The 20,038-nt window shown below is 46.5% G+C and overlaps 1 protein-coding gene across 1 annotated transcript; it reads right to left on the reverse strand.

Annotated features, from left to right (window-relative positions):
* Nucleotides 1-5,922: 5,922 nt before the first annotated feature.
* LOC136473752 (ethylene-responsive transcription factor ERF027-like) lies at nt 5,923-8,248 on the reverse strand. The gene has a single exon (XM_066471393.1). The coding sequence runs from the start codon at nt 7,649-7,651 to the stop codon at nt 6,761-6,763; it is 891 nt and encodes a 296-aa protein (XP_066327490.1). The 5' UTR covers nt 7,652-8,248; the 3' UTR covers nt 5,923-6,760.
* Nucleotides 8,249-20,038: the final 11,790 nt, after the last annotated feature.

A 20,038-nucleotide genomic window follows, 5' to 3' on the forward strand; every position in this document is an offset into this window, starting at 1 on the left:
TATCGTCTATCTGATGGGTACATGTCGACCGTCATCATGCATGTGAGCATATGTCGCTGTGCGTGCCTCTGCCAGTGGTTAGCTCATGTAGCCTAGCTGCAGGAGCAAGTGTATTCGGGAGAGCAAGTACCAAACGGGGGTGTTCGGCGATGGTAAAGAGACTGCTGTCTCCATCTTAGATAAGTCAGTCCACCATCATCAGCCATATTAATTATTCTATGTACCCTAGCTAGCACTTTACTAATAATGTTGATCAGAACAGAATCTGTGCACTTTTTTCTCACCGAAGACTTTAGGGAGCACGGTGTATTTCTTCCACTTCAGTGCGCAAAGTAAGTATTTCCATCATCTCGCTATCTACCTAGCTTGCAACAAGATTGTGTGCATTCTTGCAACCGGTACGGTGGTTGACCTTATGAAAGATCCGGTTACCCGGCTTTGATCGATAATAAGAGAGAGTTAGCATACAACAATGGTTACATGCGCGAGAGGCGCTCCCTACCGCAGCCTAGGCTGCAGAGGTTTTAGGATATTAGAAACTAATTACTCGCTACAAGTTTGGGCAACTATTGGGGGCATGGTGACCGCGAACGACGTCGTTCGTTGCATCATCGTGGTCCCTCGAAGTCGTCATGTTGGTCACGCTCGTAGCGCAGCGAGGGTGCCGTTGGTGCCTGGGCATCGGCCGCACCAGGGAACTATGACGACACGGCCAACGTTGGGCAGTTGGCAACCTGACCGAGCACGTACTCCGTCTCCCTAGCTTTTGGTGGTGGGTGTGTTGAGTTGTTTGGAGTGTTCTGAGATGGTGGTATGATGGGATGGTTGGCAGAGGAGAGTGGTGGGAAAACAATGCGGCAGTGGATGCTACCGGCCAGGAAGGTGAGCCGGGAGCGGAGCTTGGCTGAGATGGGTTGTCGTCGGCCGGAGCGACAGTGGCGGGAGATGTGGCCGAAGCCCTTGCACCTAAGGCAGCGAACAGGGTCCCTGCATTGTGCAACTTGGTGGTCGACGCCGAGGCACCGGAAGCAGCGCCCGGCGAGGCGCTTTTTAAAAAACTCCCGGCCATCCATGGTGTGCCCCCGAGCGGTGTCCTGCACAGCTCGCCTAGTCTTGCCGGAGCAATCCTCCTGTAGAGATCCGCCATTGCACCACCAGTACTTCTTCCTTGCTATTTGCCATCTCGGCGAAGGCGAAGGCTCCAGCTGAGCATTATCTCCCGAAGACTCTCGGAGCTCCCAACAACGGGTAGGCGGAGAGCTGACCAGCTGCTTGGAACCTTGAATCTTCTGCTCCGGCAGCCACGCAACGGAGTCTTTCATCAGCTTCAGCCTCCTCCACACCGTCTTGCGACGGCCAGCAACCGCGGCAGGGGGCGTCGGCACGCAAGTTGGCCTGACTATAATGGATTTCAGCCTGGCCGGCGGCGGAGCTCTAGAAGGCGCAGACGGGATGGTCCCCCGCCGGCTGCTGTCAACAGATTCGCCTAGCCCCGAAGGGTAGAGAGATGGCGCACCAGGGCTCAGCCATGGCTGCGGCTTCGACGAGGATGGTATGGCCGGCGCCCTCGAGCTGCTCGCCCCAGCCGCGTCAGGGGCATCTGCGCGTAGGGCCGCCCTGCACCAGGGATCCACCAGAACTTGGGGTGCAGGGGGCAAGGGCCGATGGAGCTTCAGAGGGAGGCGCATCGAGCCCGGTCACTAGGTCCGCCAGCAGCGCCTCATCCTCGTCCGCGTCGTCGTCGTCACCCCAATCCACCAGCTCCACTTCGTCACCTTTGTCAGATGGGGAGGAGGCGGAGGGCTGGGCCGGAGAGGCCGCCGACGCTGCAGGGTCGGCAGGGGCGCTGGAGGTGGCCGCAGCTGCGATGATGGCAGGGGCGCTGTGGGTGGCCGCCGCTGACAGGGTGGCAGGGGCGCTGGAGATGGCCGTTGGCGCCGGAACCTTCACATTGCGCGATAGATCGGGCTCCGGGGATTATGGATCTAGGGTCAGATGGGTTGGGCGAGGGCTGGGTGGCAGATTCTGCTTGGGCGGCGGGGGAGCGTCGTCGCCGTCGCCGTGGCCAGGGTAGGGGATGGGTCGGGAGCCATCGTTATTGCATTCAAATGAGAATCTTGAAATCCAAACTATCAAAAGACGTTGACCTTATGGATTATTTGAATTAATGAAATGTGCCTTACATTAATTTTCTCCAAAAACCTATCAATTTTCCGAGGAAACTTATTTGAAATCATGAATGTAACATGCGAGAGAAAACCTGTGATGAGAAAACCAAGACCTAAACAAGATTTTCGTACGGAGAGCCACATGCGGCAACTAGTTTTTTTTTTTTTTTACTTAGGTGCACCTTCATGAGACTGAAAGCCTAGCTATATAGGACGTTGATAACCATGTGTATGAAATTTAACATTGGTTTTACCTTGTGAATTATATCTATTTAATAATGGAATGTATATATTCTTGTGAATTGGACTCGTAATTATAGTTTATATAATACTCTTGTGCTTGTACTTTATATAATACTCTTGAGCGAACGCGGTTCGGAACGTTGGTTGCGGAGCGTTCGGCGGGATTATCTCGTTTTCCTTGCTCACGTTGGTCACGGGACGTTTGGCAACACGAACGCTGAATGGAATACGGGGAAAAAACATGAAAAACTGGTCGAATTTGAATCGTAAATTTGATTTTTTTTCGGATAAACATACTGTAGGGCGCGGTTCTAGACTGAACCACCCCTACAAACAGATATTATAGGGGCGGCTGGTACTACAGCCGCCCCCTACAAATCGATTTATAGGGGCGGCCTAGGAACCGCCTCTACAAATATATAGATTTATAGAGACGGTTTGGTAGGAGCGGCTGATCAAACCGCCCCTACAAATAGTCTTCAGCCGCCCCTACAAAATGTCTATGTAGCAGTGGTGTTTGTAGCAGTGGTGTTTGCTTGAACTGAGAAAAGAACCTGCCATATGATGCTCACAACATTCTGAAATAAAGGACGTGTATAGGTTCATTAATTCACCGAAGAACCTTAGTGCCTGTTTAGTTCCTAAAATTTTACAAAATTTTTCAAGATTCTCCGTCACATCGAATCTTTGGACGCATGCATGAAGTATTAAATATAAATAAAAAATAAAACTAATTACACAGTTTAGACGAAATTCATGAGACGAATCTTTTAAGCCTAATTAGACTATGATTGGACATTAATTGCCAAATAACAACGAAAGTGCTACAGTACCATTTCCCAAAAAATTTCGCTAACTAAGGTCTTAGAAAATATGCCACTGGACCATGTCAACATATGCAGCCTGTTCGCTTGTTGGTTTCAGCCAGCCCAAACCAGCCAGCCAACAATGTTTTTCTCTCACAGCAAACCAGCACCAGCCAGCCCAAACCAGTCCAGAAACCAACCAGCAAACATGCCGATGGTCCTTCAAAGTCCTGTACGCATGCGTGAAACAGTGTGTCGTCATCAGGGCACAGTCTACAGTACAAGCGAATTGTTGAGCAACTCCTCGCTGCATGCATGCTTTGCGTCTGATCCTAATAAGAGGGACGTGATCAATCTCTGTTTTTTGGTGTTGTATGGGACTTGAGGTTTTTTTATGTAGTCATACACGTACGGCAACTGTTTCAGCACCAAAGTAATCCAGTGATGCCTCACCGCGGATGGAATATCGTATATAGATTTTTGGAATATCGTATATAGATGTGCTATACTATACCTCACGTTGCAGCCCCATAGGGACGGTGATAAAAGAAGGTGGCTAGGGTTTGGACCACACAACTTTGGTGCAAAGGGTGATGTGATACAACTGAAATGGCTTATATGTTCAAATCGGCCGAAAGGGAAAGCTGAGGGTTTTGGAAAGGCAATATGTAATTTTGTGTTCTAATATATATAACCCTAGGAGTGGTACTAGTACATTGGGATTAGTGTCGATGTGCGAAACTATAAAAGAAGAAGCAATCTGTTCGACAGGCCGTAAACGATCATATACGATCATGGATTATAAGCTGGAACAGTATTTTTCTCTCACATCGAACCAGCCAAACCAGCCAGTAGTAAATAATCCACGATCCAGCCTAGCCAGCCGAACAGGCTAAGAAATTCACCTTCGTTTTAAGCGTACATCCGTACATCACTAAGGGGTCTTTAAATGCTCGCAGCCTATTAGTACTCTGAAACCTTAATTCCCCCATAATCATGGCCCACGTACGTACAAGAAGTAGAACCAGGCCAGCTCACTCATTCTTCACCATGGAACTGACAGTTTTGGACCACCCCAATTGGCAAATCTGTTTAAGCAGACTCTTACCTGTGATAAACCGTGGGCCTATTACCTTATTGTATCTGGTTATTAAGGGCCTCTTTGGCACGACTTATGTCGGCTTCGGCTTCATCTATTTTGTGTAAATCGAGACACTGTAGCGTGAAGCCGTTTTGTAAGCCGGAGTTAAAATGAACTAGAAGCCGAAAAAAGCCAGTTTTTCTGGCTTCACCAGTTTTGGCTTCACCGGTAAAGCCGTTTTGGATGAGCCGTGTCAAAGGGGGTTTAAATCTCGAAACATAGTGTCCGAGGTTGGCCCTTTGCCTTTCCTAAAGAAGCACTCTGCCTACTGCTGTTCAACAGTTCAGCTATGAATTCTCATGAGCATTTGGTTTTACTGATCTTTTACTCCATAGCTATTACCCTTTTTGAGACTAGTGAGATCTTTACCTGCTTTCCCTACCATACAGTACTATTTATTTATAGGCTTTCACTGTGTTCACATGGACGCTTATGGATTGAGATGATAAACTTTTGTCAATCTTGTGGGTGTCTTTGGTGCAAACTGAAGACACCAAGGGAATGAGCCAAAGGATATAGATCTCACTAACTCCTATATATGCTCCACATCTGACACTTCAGATCCAATGATTTATGCCGGACAGGCTCTTGCATGTAAGCAAGATCTTAACAAAACAAGAACGATTCAGGCACCCAATCATAAATCAACCCCACATTGGTGCAGGTGCCAATCTACTTATCCCGAGAGAAGATGTGACTATGCAAGAACCATTATATTTGTTTAAAATTTCACTATGTTTATATTATATATGAATTCTGAGAATTATATATCTTCTCTATATAAAAAGTACTGTATATGTATATATATTATTAATCCTTAGAAGCCTATGATATGTATCTTCCAGTGTTCTGCCTGACATTTGGCTGCTGGGAGAACAATATAAGAACTACTAAAGCAATAGGAAATATTGCTTCCAACCGTGGATCAATATGATAATAGTGTCAGTATTGATGATGTTAACAATTCCGGTTGATTCACAATTCTTAGAAAAACAGATTTGTAGCTCATAAAACTGATGTTTTGAGGGGAACACGTGGGTTCTAAAAATTCTAAGACAATTTAAGGGAACATTCAAATAACGCATGCACTCATAGATTATTCCAACTATAGAGTTTCTCCTCAAATCATGGCTTCCTTTTTAACAAACCTTGCCAAATCTAAACATAGTCATTATGTAGAATGCATTGTATTTCAATACAAATTTATAAGTCATAATGCACTCTATTTCAGGACGGGGGAGTATGTAGGAAGAATGTTAACGGCCTGTAAAACGTCTTCATAAATATTGCTAAAGAGCGGGAACCATTTTATCCTAGACCTTGTTTAGTTGGATGAAGTTTAGGATTTTGGCTACCGTAGCATTTTCGTTTTTATTTGGTAATTAGTATTCAATCATGGACTAATTAGGCTCAAAACGTTCGTCTCGCGATTTTCAACCAAACTGTGCAATTAGTTTTTTCGTCTACATTTAATGCTCCATGCACGTATCGCAAGATTCGATGTGATTGCTACTGTTGCACTTTTTGGAACTAAACAAGGCCCTAATTTGTGAGCCCACACAGAGAAAAGGTAAAATAGCACATCTTTATTTATATTAATTAAACAACAAGCTACCCACTATATATAGTAAGTGATGAAATTATATAATGGTAACTAACAAGGACCAAGAGGTTGCCCACCCAACTCCTTGCCCCTTTTATAATCTCAACTGCCAACTTCCCCAATATGTATATAATAACTTTACACAGGATTAAAAAAGGAAAGTGGAGCATGCATGTGCACACACGTATATATATATTTTCTTATCCAATCCATGGGTCCATACAATCACAAATATTTTTCTTGTGTACACTGTACAGACACAATGGCACCCCCACATATATATACTTTGTACTAGCTACGATCCACTTGGCACATCAAAAACACATGTGTGCTTGCTCTTAGACCAAAACTAGAAATAAGCTAGCTAACAGCTGCGTCAACAATTGCACTTGCACAATCATGCCGAATCACAGCAAAGTAAAATAGGAAATAAATACGGAATGAAGGAGTGGAATAGATAGAAGAAAAAAAGATGTAAATTTGAAAGGGTAGTAATCATAGCACTTAAATTTGATGCTCTGGTAACTATATATACTGTTACTAGCGAGCATGTCACACTATGCTTATGGCATACACTTATATTACCAGATAGAGGACGCTGCGCTGGTCCATGTATGTACCAGTACCATGTACCTCCTGTCGTCGCCATAATAATCAAATTCTCTGGTTTTGCTACCGCCCGGTGTACTAGTAGTTCACTATAGTTTGTATTATTATTACCACACTGCTGGAGTGCTGGAGTGCTGGGCCTCGATCTGGCCATGGCGGCCTAGCTAGGCGTGCAATTGGGCAATGCAATCTACGGGTCATGGTAGCTCCAGAGGCTCTCCCCGGCCTCGGACGGGTCGGGCGACTCGTCGGAGGTGTCGGGGCTGAGCCTCGGCGGGCTCATCATCATCCCCGCCGCCATGTTCCGCAGCAGCTGCGGCATCTCGAAGATGGCCTCTTCGTCCATGAACTCGTCACCGCCGATCTCCTGCTGCTGAGGCGTCGTGTATAAGCTTGCCGCGTCAGCAGTTGTCGCGCCGCCGCTCATCACGCCATGCTGCTGCTGATGCCGCCGGTGGTCCTGTGCAGCGGCGGCAGGAGGAGGATCGGCGGCGGTACCCTGCGACGACTGCGAGTACTCGAGCTGCGCGGCGGCCGCGGCAGCCGCAGCCGCAGCCGCAGCAGCGGCGCGTATGTCCGCGGGGGACGCGGACGCTGGGGCCGCGCGGGAGGCGATCGCGCCGGGGAAGTTGAGCACGGCGTCGGCGCCGCGCAGCGCGCGCGCCGCCACGTCGTAGGCGGCCGCGGCTATCTCGGCCGTCGGGTACGTGCCGAGCCATATCCGCCGCGCCTTGCGGGGCTCCCGGATCTCCGACACCCACTTGCCGCTCCGGCACCGGATGCCGCGGTAGAATGCGTGCTTCCCGGACGACCGCGGCGACGGCTCCCCCGAGCTGGTCGCGGTCGCCATCGGCGCCGGCGCCGTGGCAGCTGATGATGCCCCCGCCGACGACGTCCCGTCGCCCTGATGCGGCAGCAGCACCGGAGAAGAAGAACGAGGCGAGGCTGGAGCCGAACCCGAGGACGCCACCTGGTGGCTGTGGTGGCTTGCTGCCGCCGGCCCGGCCGGTTGCACTTGCACCGCCGGCGGGGGAGGAGAATGGGGTCGTGGCGGCGGTGGCGGCGGCTGCTGCTCAGCCATGAACCGTTAGGGCACGCCCATCTGTTTGGGCACCTGCTACTGACATGTGCCAAATTCAGCTGCTCGCACCTGTTTGCTTGAACTTATCGGCTATAATTTTTCTCTCACGACAAAACACGACTTATGTATCAAGCGAACACTATATCCCTCCTCACCAGCAGCTGTCAACTATTCGAGTGTTGTGCGTCTCGATTTGTGTGTGCGTGCGTTTGCAGCTCGTGCAGCCAGCAAGAGGAAGGAAGCTATCGGTAGGTGTCATGAGATGGACGAGGGGGTGCGGGGGTATATAAGGGTTGGTAAAGAAGCGGGAAGGAAGCGTGCGGGCCGCCATGGTGAAATGAAAAGATCTCTCTCCGCAGGGAGCTAGCAAGCAAGCACAGCGAGAGAGACCCGCCGCAGTTGCAGAGAGGTGGAGGTGCGGGACGATGCGGAGGAGCTGAGGCGGCAGACGCGTAATTCGAGCGGGGGATGCATGTGTGTATGGCTTGCGCTGAGCTGGTGCCTGAGAAGCAAAGAGCACGAGACAGACGCCCACAGCCGGATAAAACCGCTAGCTTAGCTTATAGGAGTAGTAGCTTCGCTTAGCTCTGCCTCTGCTCTCCGCCTCTCCGATCCCCCCCTGCTGCTTCGTCTTATCTTCCCCGGGGAGACAGCGAGATGCCGCGGTCGCTGTCAGCCTGCTTTCTAATGGCCTCTCTCTCCCTTGGCGGGGTTGGTTTGAGGACTGTCATTAGCTAGCCCGCGCGGACAGGTGATTGGTGCTAATTCATTCCCCCTTTGTGTCGACGGGGGGCTTGTGTGGGTGACGCGAGATACGCGGGCCGGACGTGGGGCCTGACGGGTGCCGGACTGCAAGGCTCCCGATGGCCTGCCAGGCGGGGCCTGCTTCCTTTTCTCCGCCGTGGCCATCTGTCCGCTTGCTTCCCCGCACGCAGGACGCAGCTATGGTTGGACGAGGAAGCTCCTCTAGCCTTGCATGCTAATGCTAATGCGTTTCGGGATAGCGGCGTCCTGTTCATTTCAGACACGGGGTTTGACAAAAATCAGCAGCTGCTGTTTCTCTGTTGGACTTGGATCGGAACAGCACACATGCATGAACCTGGTTTGGTGCTCAACTTCTCAACGGGGGAAAACATAGTATAAGAATACGCATAAAGCAATTAGTACGCCTTGAACTCAATCGAACATTATTCTAATGTTACAAAGGTTTATTTGGCAAGTTTTTTTTTGAAGAAAAAGCAAGTTTTTTTTTTACAACCGGTCTCGTCCAAAAAAGCTAGAGAAGTCACGTTTAGGTGACTCCTTTCATAGTAAAAACCGACTTCTCTCATCCAGAATTTCTCTTACATAGTCATTTCTCAAGTTAGCGTTTATTAGTAGGGTTTACCCCCAACAAGACAGACAAACTATAACTGAAGCCTCTAAAAAAAACACCCTACCAAACAAAGGAAAGTACCCTGTTACGAAGAAGTATATATATGTTGTTTTGTTTTGTGTAATTTTTTCTCTCCAAATGATAATACAAATATAGACATTTACAAACACACACTCATCACCATTATGTGCACACACACACTTTACTCCCATTTGTATCTCTAAAAGACTAAACCGACAAATCTTGAAATTGACAAACTCACCATGTGCTTTATATTCTGGATAGCATTTACAAGGTGGTTAGAAATACGACTGCCTCTAAAAAATATGTTTTAGAAGAGGCTAGTGCTTCTATCCGCTTCTAGAAATATATCAGAGCCTACAACTTACGGTACACAGGCTGCTCCTAACAACGATCGAAGAGGCTACAAACATTAGTACAAAAAGCAAAGAAGAAGCCAGGAGTCTTGTTATTGTTGCCCGGCATCGCGGATTAAGTAGGCGGTTTCTACTGGCTGCTTGGACAAATGTTCAAAAGTTCTTCAATTACATTCCTTGGCTCTACTCTATCTCCATGTACTGCATATATGGATCCACATTGATCTACTCCTACTTGCAAATTTTGTGTCGTAATAATTATGTCATAAGTTAAATTTCTATAACCTTACGACACGTACATACACTAGCCACCTATTTAAAGTGAGCCAATGTCCAAACGATTTCTCATACGTGATTAATCCTTTGTTGCACTTTGCATTTTATTATAGTCTAAGAGTTTATTTGATTTAATTGAACGAGGTCAGGTCAAGTCCAATGAAACCCAACAAAGATATAGCTAGCTCGTTATAATTGTGTTAGATATATCCAAATAGCCACACAATTGTATGTCCCATTGCAACGTATGAGTATGTTTGCTGCCTTGAAATGATAATCATATTTCGCGCCAAGAATTAGATAAATCATATACAGGGTCAAAATCTATTTTACTTCACTGATCTCCAATCAAAATACGTCGAAGCTAGGGAAAGGGAGTGGTATCTTTGACTTTTGTTTTACTTCATTCAGTATATTCTTGCGCCGACTTGCTGACGGTATGTATGGTGCATATATACACAAGCGAATACGCTTGCGCCGCGCGTCCAGTTTCCATCCCCTGCCGACCCGAGTACCACGTACTGTACGACGTAATCTTCGATAGTTGGATGATGGAGACTTCGGACTCGTAGTATGCATGCGGTGGGAATCAATTACTTCCTTTGGTACGAAGAAAGCGTACTACTCCTTCCGTCAAAAAAAAAAAAACGCAATTCTACCTTTTAACCTGCACACGCGGCCGCCCCTCGCCCACTCGCCCGCAGGCAAGTGGCCGGTCGTCAGCCCGGCCGCGCGCGAGGTGCGGCGCAGCGCGTTCAGGTCGGTGCAGTTTGTGACGACCCGCGGCTCCTGCCCCATGCCTCCCCTCGGCAACCTTTTTTTTTTTTTTTGGTTCCGAGGCTCCAATTGGCTCGTGGACCGGAAGCGGCGACGACTGCGGCGGGTGTCACACGACCCAGCGTTCACCGGCCCGGCGGCCCTTTTTCCTTGTCAGTTCTCTCAAGACAAAATCTCCGATCCACCGCGGTCCGCGGAATCCACGCTAAACCTACTCCGTACGTACGTAGCGTGCGTACCAGCGTTGCACTAGCGGATCATGTCCGGACGCTCTCGCTTTGACCCACGTGAGCATACGGCGAGGTTCGAATCGATTGAAGATTCATTACCACGTCAGCAGAGACAGGAAAAGCGCGGATTATGGCCTTGATTGCCATATGAAAGCTACTTAATTATGTCCCGAAGAAGCATCGATCTACTCAGCCTGTTCGCTGGTTGGTTTCCAGGCTGATAAGTCCAATTGGTGCTGATTTATTATAAGAGAAAAACACTATTAGCTGACTGATAAGTCGTGGTTGAAACCAAACAAGCGAACAGGCTGACTAACTACCAAATAAGTACTCCTACATAAGAGTAGTACTGTACCAATTAAGATTCTAGCTACCTATGTGTCGGTGCGGGACCCACGGGATACCCCACAAGGAAGGGAGAAGATCTAGTCTAACTAGGATTCTTCCCCTATAATTTTAGTAGTAGTATTATTTTGTAATCCTACTAGAAACTCTCATTGTAAACCGACTATGATTCTGACCTCCTGACTATATAAATGAGGGTAGGGATCGTAAGGACGGAGACTTTTTAGAACACAACACTTGACAATCAATCCAACGCAAAGGTTAACATCGACTGGACGTAGGGCTGTTACTCGATCACGGTCGAGGGCCTGAACCAGAATAAATCGACTGTCTCCTGCGTTTACCGTCGAGTTCTGCATACGCCAAAGCCCGAACAAACTGCCCCGGGTACCCCCGTGGCAGGCTATCGGTGGTCAAACATCGACAGCTGGCGCGCCAGGTAGGGGATTTCAGCGACTTTGCATTCGAGAGCTCGACGGACCTCGTCAACATGATCTTCTCGAAGGGATCAACCTTCATCTTCGGTTCGTGGATCTGTGAGGCAGGCGACGATGGCAAGCTCCGAGGCCGTCTCCTCGAAGGTTCAGATCATCATCAGAACTTTCCCACTTCGGCGACAACGATAGATCAACTTGCCGGAAGATTCGCGTAGCTCGTGATGTCCAATCCAACTTAGATTTCATGACTTCACGCATCCGATTCAAACTCAGGTTCCGCTTTCGAGATGGAGTCTTATCCGAGTTCTTTCGGAAAACCGAGTTCTTTTCCGACAAGACTCCGGAACACGACACCAACCTATCAAGAATACTACTCGGAGTTCACTCAAAGTACTAAAAAGAAGTCGGGTCCTCTTCCGTTCGGACTCCACAACATGACAACATCTTATCAGACACGGCTCGAAGGATCCACCAATCCGGTGCTTAGAATGCCACTGAAAGGAGCCTAGGAAGGTCTTGCCTTAACTATAACATCTCAAGAATGCATCGTCCACTGGCCAAGTTCTGTTCCTGAGGATAGCGGCACCCAACTAGTCGACAATGCGACAACAACAGCTCTACCCTACCAAGAAGGAGACTCGATCTGTGACCTTGAAACCTCTACTGAAGTTATCAACAACTCGGACAGTACGAAAATCAACGCCGATGACAGAACAACTCACGCCCGAGAAGTATTCATGATTCACCGTCCTTGATCACCATTGCTCCCCCCTGAAGCGCCCGACGTCAGGTCTTCAGATGAATTCAAATCCAACATATCACCATTTATCCATGGGCACGATGGTGAGACTGAGAGTTAGAGGCAAGCCAGAGAGAGAAAGAACAAATTGAAACAAGGACGTCAACGCCGTGCTAAGCAGCGAAAGGAAACTTGGATCAAATATGAGTCAGACCTAGCCGAGTATAATAGAAGAAAATCAGAGTGAGAGGTCGAAGAAGGACGAGCAGCGAATACACCCTACGATAAGATCCAAGAAGCACTAGAAGAACTCAGGGCGACTTCACATCCTAATGAAAAACAAGAATAGCTCCAGGACTTCCTCCGATCAACAGTCCTAAGGACGCACGACGGAAGGGCCCGCTCAAGACTACCTGACAAGTCAATATCTCATGAGCAGGAAGATCAAAATCAAAGGAAGTCCACTTTCGAGAGACTTAGACCAAGTAGAAGTTACAACAGAGAAAGTATAAGAAATCATAGTCAAAACGACCGAGTCAAACAACCAAGAAAGGCCAGAAGCAAAGCACCCACTCAAACAACCACGCAAAACTACTCTCACCAAGATAACAGTTGGCAAGAAGGGGACGCGGAATCAGAATACACAGAAACCAGAACGCACAATAGATTCCCCTATTTTGCAAATAGGCTTGCTTCAATATGACTACCTCACAAGTTCAAGCCGTCCAACCACTCCAAGTATGATGGCAAGACCGAACCAAGATAGTGGCTCAGAATTTACTCGCAATCGATTGAATTGGCCGGAGGAGACGATGACATCAAGACCTTGTTCTTTCCCATAGCCCTCGAAACCATGCCTCTTCAATGGTTTGATAAATTGAATCCAAGATCAATCAGAAATTGAGAGGACTTGCAAAGGGCTTTCTATGAAAATTTCACGGGTATCATTACACACCCAATCACCCAGCAGAGTTAAAAGGACTCAAGCAGAAAGGAGATGAAAGTCTCAGAAATTACTATCGATGATTTGGTGAACTACGAGCTCAAGTACATAACATCACCCAACGAGAAGTAATCGAAGCTTTCTCTCATGGAATCATGACTAGGTGGCAATTTCAAGACTTCTGCAAAGAAAACCCAAGAAACAATGAAGAATTTAGATGAATAGTGAAAAACATGATTACTGCAGAGGAAAAGGCACGAGAAAGATTCTTGGATAGAAACAACCGAGACAACCCGGACAGGCAAAATCTTTGAAACAACAGACATTAGGAAAGAAAACATGGACCAGACAACACCGTAGCCATGACTAACAAATCAAGGAAGTTTTCCAAGCCTAGAAGGTATGACGACATTGAAAACATGCGTTGCCCCTTGCACCCAAAGGAAATCACACCATCGGTGATTGCTACACCTTCAAAGATCGATACACGAGGAAAGATAGTAAGGAGAATACCAAAGAAGGCAATTAGAAAAAAGAAGAAGACAACCAGGAAGACAAGGGGTTCCAAAAATCTAGGGGGACAGTAGCAGTAATCTTTGCCGGAGTTCTAAATTCCAGAAGCAAACATCAAGAAAAGCTAGCATTACGAACCATCGTGGCAGCAGAACCTGCTACACCAAGATATCTCAATTGGTCACAGTATCCAATCCAATTTTCAAGAGAAGACCAATGGACTAGCGTAGGAAACGTAGGTCATTACCCACTGGTTCTAGACCCAACTATTGTCGGTATGACTGTTACGAAAGTACTAATCGATGGAGGAGCTAGACTCAATATCATTTTTTAGAAACTCTAAGGAAGATGGGACTACAACTCGCCGGAATGATTACACCAACAAACACGCCTTTTATGGCATAGTACCCGGCAAGGCAGCAATGCCACTTGGATAAATCACTCTACCTGGCAACCAAGCTAGTGATACCGACATGCTAGGGGTCCCAAGAGAGTTGGCTGAGCACAGAATTGATATCAATGAAGGCTCTAAGCCTGTAAAGCAACGACTACGACGATTCTCACTCGACAAGAAGGCAACAATTAAAAAAGAAATTACAAAACTAATGGCAACCAAATTCATCAGAGAAATCCTCCATCTAGATTGGCTAGCAAACCTAGTTCTGGTACAGAAAAAGAATACGGACAAGTGGCGCATGTGTGTCGACTACACAGATCTCAACAAACACTGCCCGAAAGATCCATTCAGGCTACCACGCATTGATCAGATAGTTGATTCAACAATAGGATCTGCCCTATTATCCTTCCTTGATTTCTATTCAGGATATCACCAGATTGCATTAAAGGAACAAGACCAGAGCAAGACATCTTTCATCACTCCATTCGGTGCCTACTACTACAAAACCATGTTATTTGGACTCAAGAATGCTGGTGCAACTTACCAAAGAGCTATCCAAACATGCCTTGGTGATCAGATCGGCGAAAACGTAGAAGCATACATGGATGACGTAGTAGTAAAGACAAAGAACCCGGATGCACTAATTGAAGACTTAAAGCAAACATTCAAAAACCTGAAAAGATGGAGGTGGAAATTGAACCAAAACAAATGTGTATTCAGAGTTCCTTCAGGACAACTACTCGGATTCTTGGTCAGTCATCGCGGAATCGAAGCAAGCGCCAAGCAAATTCGAGCCATAACAGAGATGGGCCTTCCTCGAAGTGTCAAAGATGTGTAGAAGCTAACAGGCTGCATGGTGGCCCTAAATCGTTTCATATCAAGACTCGATGAAAAAGGATTACCTTTCTTTAAACTACTAAAGAAGACAAACAAATTTGAGTGGATAGAAGAAGCCAACGAAGCTTTCAAGAAGCTCAAAGCATACCTAACTTCCTCACCCGTTCTCACACCCCCGAAGAAATATGAAGACATGATGTTGTACATTGCGGCAACTTCCACTGTGATCAGCACAGCGACTGTCGTAGAAAGAGAAGAAGAAGGGCGTGTATATAAAGTACAATGCCTCATATATTACATCAGCGAAGTACTGTCAGAATCAAAAGTCTAGTACCCGCATGTACAAAAACTACTCCACACCCTACTAATCACTTCACGCAAGCTTCGCCACTATTTTGAAGGCCACAAGATTACCGTGGTGACAGATTTCCCACTCAGAGACATCCTGCACAACAGAGACGCAACAAGACGCATATCTAAGTGGGCAGTTAAACTTGGTGCTCTCAATATTAATTTCACCCCACGGAAGGCAATTAAATCTCAATCCCTGGCTGATTTTGTTGCCGAATGGATAGAAATTCAACAACCTATGTTAAGTACCATCCTTGATCATTGGAAGATGTACTTTGATGGATCACTCAAGCTAGGCGGAGCCGGTGCAGGCGTCCTCCTAATTTCTCTAGACGGAAAACAACTCAAGTACGTCCTTCAGATATTATGGCAAGCTACAAACAATGAAGCAGAATACGAAGCCCTCATCCATGGGCTACGAGTGGCAATTACCCTCAGAATTACTCGTTTACGGCGATTCAGTAGTGGTAATCAATCAAGTCAACAAAGATTGAGACTGCACCAAAGAAAACATGGGCGCTTACTGTGCTGAAATACGAAAGCTCGAAAAACATTTTCAAGGATTAGAAATTCTACACGTCCTACGTGATTCTAATATTGCGGCAGACGTCCTCGCCAAGCTTAGATCAGACAGGGCAAAGGTCCCACCCGGTGTATTCATAGAGGAGTTATCAGCTCCCTCTATCAAACAACCCGATGAGATAACCCTTGAAATCTCAGCCAAAGGCACCTAGATTTTGGTAATCACCACTTCATGGACCCAGGTTTTGATTGATTACATTAAAGAGAATAAGTTGCCAGTGGAAAAGGAGAAAGCTACCCGAGTTGTTCGTAGAAGCAAGAATTACGTCCTAGTAGGAGACAAGCTCTACAAAAGAGCCACATCATTAGGAGTACTCCTAAAATGCATCTCATTTGAAGAGGGCAAAGAGATCCTAGACAAAATACACTCAGGTTGCTATGGAAATCACGTCGCTTCAAGAACACTAGTCGGTAAAGCATTCTGCACCGGTTACTACTGGCCAACCGCTTTGAAAGACGCAGAAGAACTCATCAGAAGATGCAAAGGTTGTCAAATGTTCGCAAGACAAGCTCATGTGCCAGCTCACAACATCATCTACATCCCACCCACTTGGCCTTTCTCCTGCTAGGGGCTGGATCAAGTAGGACCTCTCAAGAAAGCAAAAGGCGGTGTCGAGTACATCTTCGTAGCAATTGACAAGTTCACAAAGTGGATTGAATACAAACCACTCGCAAAATACAGTGCAACCAAAGTAGTCGAGTTCATCCAAGACATTATGCACCGCTTTGGCATGCCCAATTGAATCATCATAGATTTGGGTTCTCCCTTCACAGCCGCTGAATTCCAAAGTTGGGCATAGGACTGTGGGTTCAGAATAGATTACGCATCAATCGCACATCCAAAGGCCAACGGACAGGTAGAAAGGGCTAATGGACTCATACTAGCCGAATTAAAACCAAGATTGTATGAAGAACTAGTGGACTATGGATCAAAATGGATTGAAGAATTACCCAAGGTCATATGGGGGCTACGGACTCAAATAAGCAGAGCCACCAGATACTCACCTTTCTTCTTGGTTTACGGATCAGAAGCCGTACTACCTATCGACTTGATCTGGATGTCACCAAGGATAGAACAATATGACAAAGGAGAAGCATAACACACCCGAAGGTTAGAACTCGATAGTATAGAAGAAGTCAGAGTAAATGCTACCCTTCAATCAGCAAGATACCTCCAAAGATTAAGACGCCACTACAACAGGAATACCCAGTCTCGATCATTACAAGTCGGAGACCTAGTAATAAGAAGAATAAAAAAACTGACGGACGTCATAAACTACTCAGTCCATGGGAAGGTCCTCTTATCGTCACAAGTCACCGGACCGGGCACATACAAGTTGATAACTGAAGACGGAAAAGAAGTCAACAATACATGGCACATCAGCCAACTATGAAGATTCTACGCATGAAAACAACTCAAGGGAAAATATATATACAAGCCATAAGAGATCAATGTTCATGATCAATAAAGATAGCGCTCATCAACAACATATGTACTATTATGACCTATCAATATTCATGATCAATAAAGATGGTTCTTTCTCGACAAACATATGTCTTATTATGGCTTTCCCCGAGTTGTTTCCAATGAGCACTAAAAGCAAAATGGTTGAAAAGACGCCTGAGCATACCGGACGAGAGCAAAAGAGCTGAAAACATGCTTGAGCCCGCCGATGAGGGTAGCTAATAAGCTAACACCCGAACCAAAAAGCAAAATGGCTGAAAAGACGCCTGAGCATATCGGCCGAGAGCAAAAGAGCTGAAAAGATGCTTGAGCCCACCGATGAGGGTAGCTAACAAGCTAACACCTGAACCAAAAAGCAAAATGGCTGAAAAGACGCTTGAGCATACCGGTTGAGAGCAAAAGAGCTAAAAAGATGCTTGAGCCCACTGATGAGGGTAGCTAACAAGCTAACACCCGAACCAAAAAGCAAAATGGTTGAAAAGACGCCTGAGCATACCGACCGAGAGCAAAAGAGCTAAAACATGCTTGAGCCCACCGATAAGGGTAGCTAACAAGCTAACACCCAAACCTAAAAGCAAAATGGCTAAAAAGACGCCTGACCATACCGGCCGAGAGCAAAAGAGCTGAAAAGATGCTTGAGCCCACCGATGAGGGTAGCTAATAAGCTAACACCTGAACCAAAAAGCAAAACAACTAAAACTAAGCCTGAGCATAAATTAGAGCAATTCCAAGACAAAGACCCTCCAGCTCCTTGTTCCAAATAACAAGAGGCTCAAGGGTGACACTTAGAAGATCCCAAGAAGCACTACACAGTTTTGCTCAAGAAAGCACTCAGACGACGCTTGTTCTTGCTCGACAAGACTTGAAGGAACAAGAGGAGGCTTCCAGAACTCAACCATGAAGTGCTCAGGGGCTTGTCGATCCTAGGATGTTTTTGCAACCAGAGATAGGACCAGATGCTGACCACACTCTAAGTTAAGCCGAAAAGAAGAAGCTAGAGATGTCCTAAGTCTTTTCAATACTAACAAGAACACAAAGTTTGTCAAGACAATGATCTATACCGAGTTATTTACAAGTCATAGACGAAAGCTAGACAAGTACTCGACAAATCAAGGAAGCCTGTCAAGACATCAATCTACATATACCGAGTTGTTTACAAGGCACAAACGAAAGCTAGAAAAGCACTCGACAGATCAAGAAAGTTTGTTAAGACAATGATCTACCTAAGCCGGGTTGTTTATGAGACAAAGAAATATAGACAAAGAAGACATCAACAAAAAATAAAAAATTTCCATTCAGTCTTCAAGTATAGTGTTTTATTATAGAAGCTGGAATACAAAGGTCGACTACATCAAGCATTGTCATCAGGAGAAGAAACATCAATGTTAAGATTATCTACAATCTTCCTAGTTAAATCATCGACCTTGAGCTCCAACTTCTCAACAGCATCCATATACTCTTGGCTCTCGGCTTCATCAACAACCTTGGACAAAGGAAAGTCTGGAGAAAGAACCCGGACCTAGGCGAGAACATTCCTAGTACAAAGATGGGCACACCGCTTCACGAACTCCTGGAAACGGGTCGACACTTGGGGAATGAATTGAGCCCAAGAATGACCATTGTCTGCTGAAGTCCGAAGAAGGTTGGCTACTGACCGAAAAGACTTCCACAAAGCTTTCCAGTTTTCAATAGCCATTGCCAACTTGCCAGTCAAGTCCTCGATGGTCTTTTGGGCCTACACAAGATCTCTGTCAGCTCCACGCCTAATCAATTTAGCAAGCATGAGTTCTTCTTTAGCTTGAGTAATTACCTCCTCAGCCTTATTGTGGCTAGTTTGAACGAGTGTCTTCATCTCCTCGATACCCTCTGAGAGCTTCTGCTTTTAACCTCGGAGAGCTAGACCAAGCAAGAAAAGACAAGTCAGTAGAAAAGCGAATTTGAATACAAAGGGAAGCGAAAAAGAACTCGCGATACCATGGCACTCCTTCTTCATGGCCTCCACATTTTCCAAGGCCTCCTGGGCAGCTGCATCCCTATGCTTTTCTACCTCAACTACCCAGGCATGGAGAGCCTTCTCCTTATTCTAATGTGTCTGACGCTCAGACTCCAACTCGGCCCGACAAAGGTCAAGCTCAGTCTTCAGAGTACTCACCTCAGAAGACAACTTTTTCTCGTTCTCAGACGAGAAAAAAAGCTGGTATGATCATGAGAAAAAGACTGAGCAAAAAGAGAGAGAAAAACAAGACATAAGGACAGAAGAAAAATGAACATCCAAAGAAAGAATTGTAGAAAAACTTACCTAGAGCCTTTCCCCAAAAGAAGTCGCAAGGGTCGATAAGCTTCCCTAGGCGGCGGTTAGCTCCGACAATCGATGAGTGGCATCAAACTACTGCACCACATCATCAGCCAAAGGTAGACCACTGGAAGCAAGAAGAGGAGAGGGGGAAGATGGCCGAGGCGAAGAAGGCACGACCAGGGCAATCTCCTGGGAAGCAACGGCCGATCCCTCAGATGAACCCGCCACCATGGTCACGGTCACCTCAGGAGTCGGCAATTCAACAGCAGCGGACTCTGTACCCCTCACAACCACCTCGACGACCATGTGTTCTGAGTCCTGAGACTCAGTACGCAAGGGCACACTAGAGGTTTGATAAGAAGTCGACTAGAGGCTCAGGGAAGACGAAGGCCTGAAAGTTGACAAGGAAACTCGTCAATAAGAATAAGAAAAAAAGAGAATAGAAGC

The sequence above is a fragment of the Miscanthus floridulus genome, chromosome 8 (assembly GCF_019320115.1).
Source record: "Miscanthus floridulus cultivar M001 chromosome 8, ASM1932011v1, whole genome shotgun sequence".
In the NCBI taxonomy this organism is placed as follows: domain Eukaryota; kingdom Viridiplantae; phylum Streptophyta; class Magnoliopsida; order Poales; family Poaceae; genus Miscanthus; species Miscanthus floridulus.

What these genes read in the sequence shown, in the direction of transcription:
- LOC136473752 (XM_066471393.1), bottom strand. Translation starts at nt 7,651, where the DNA reads ATGGCTGAGCAGCAGCCGCCGCCACCGCCGCCACGACCCCATTCTCCT.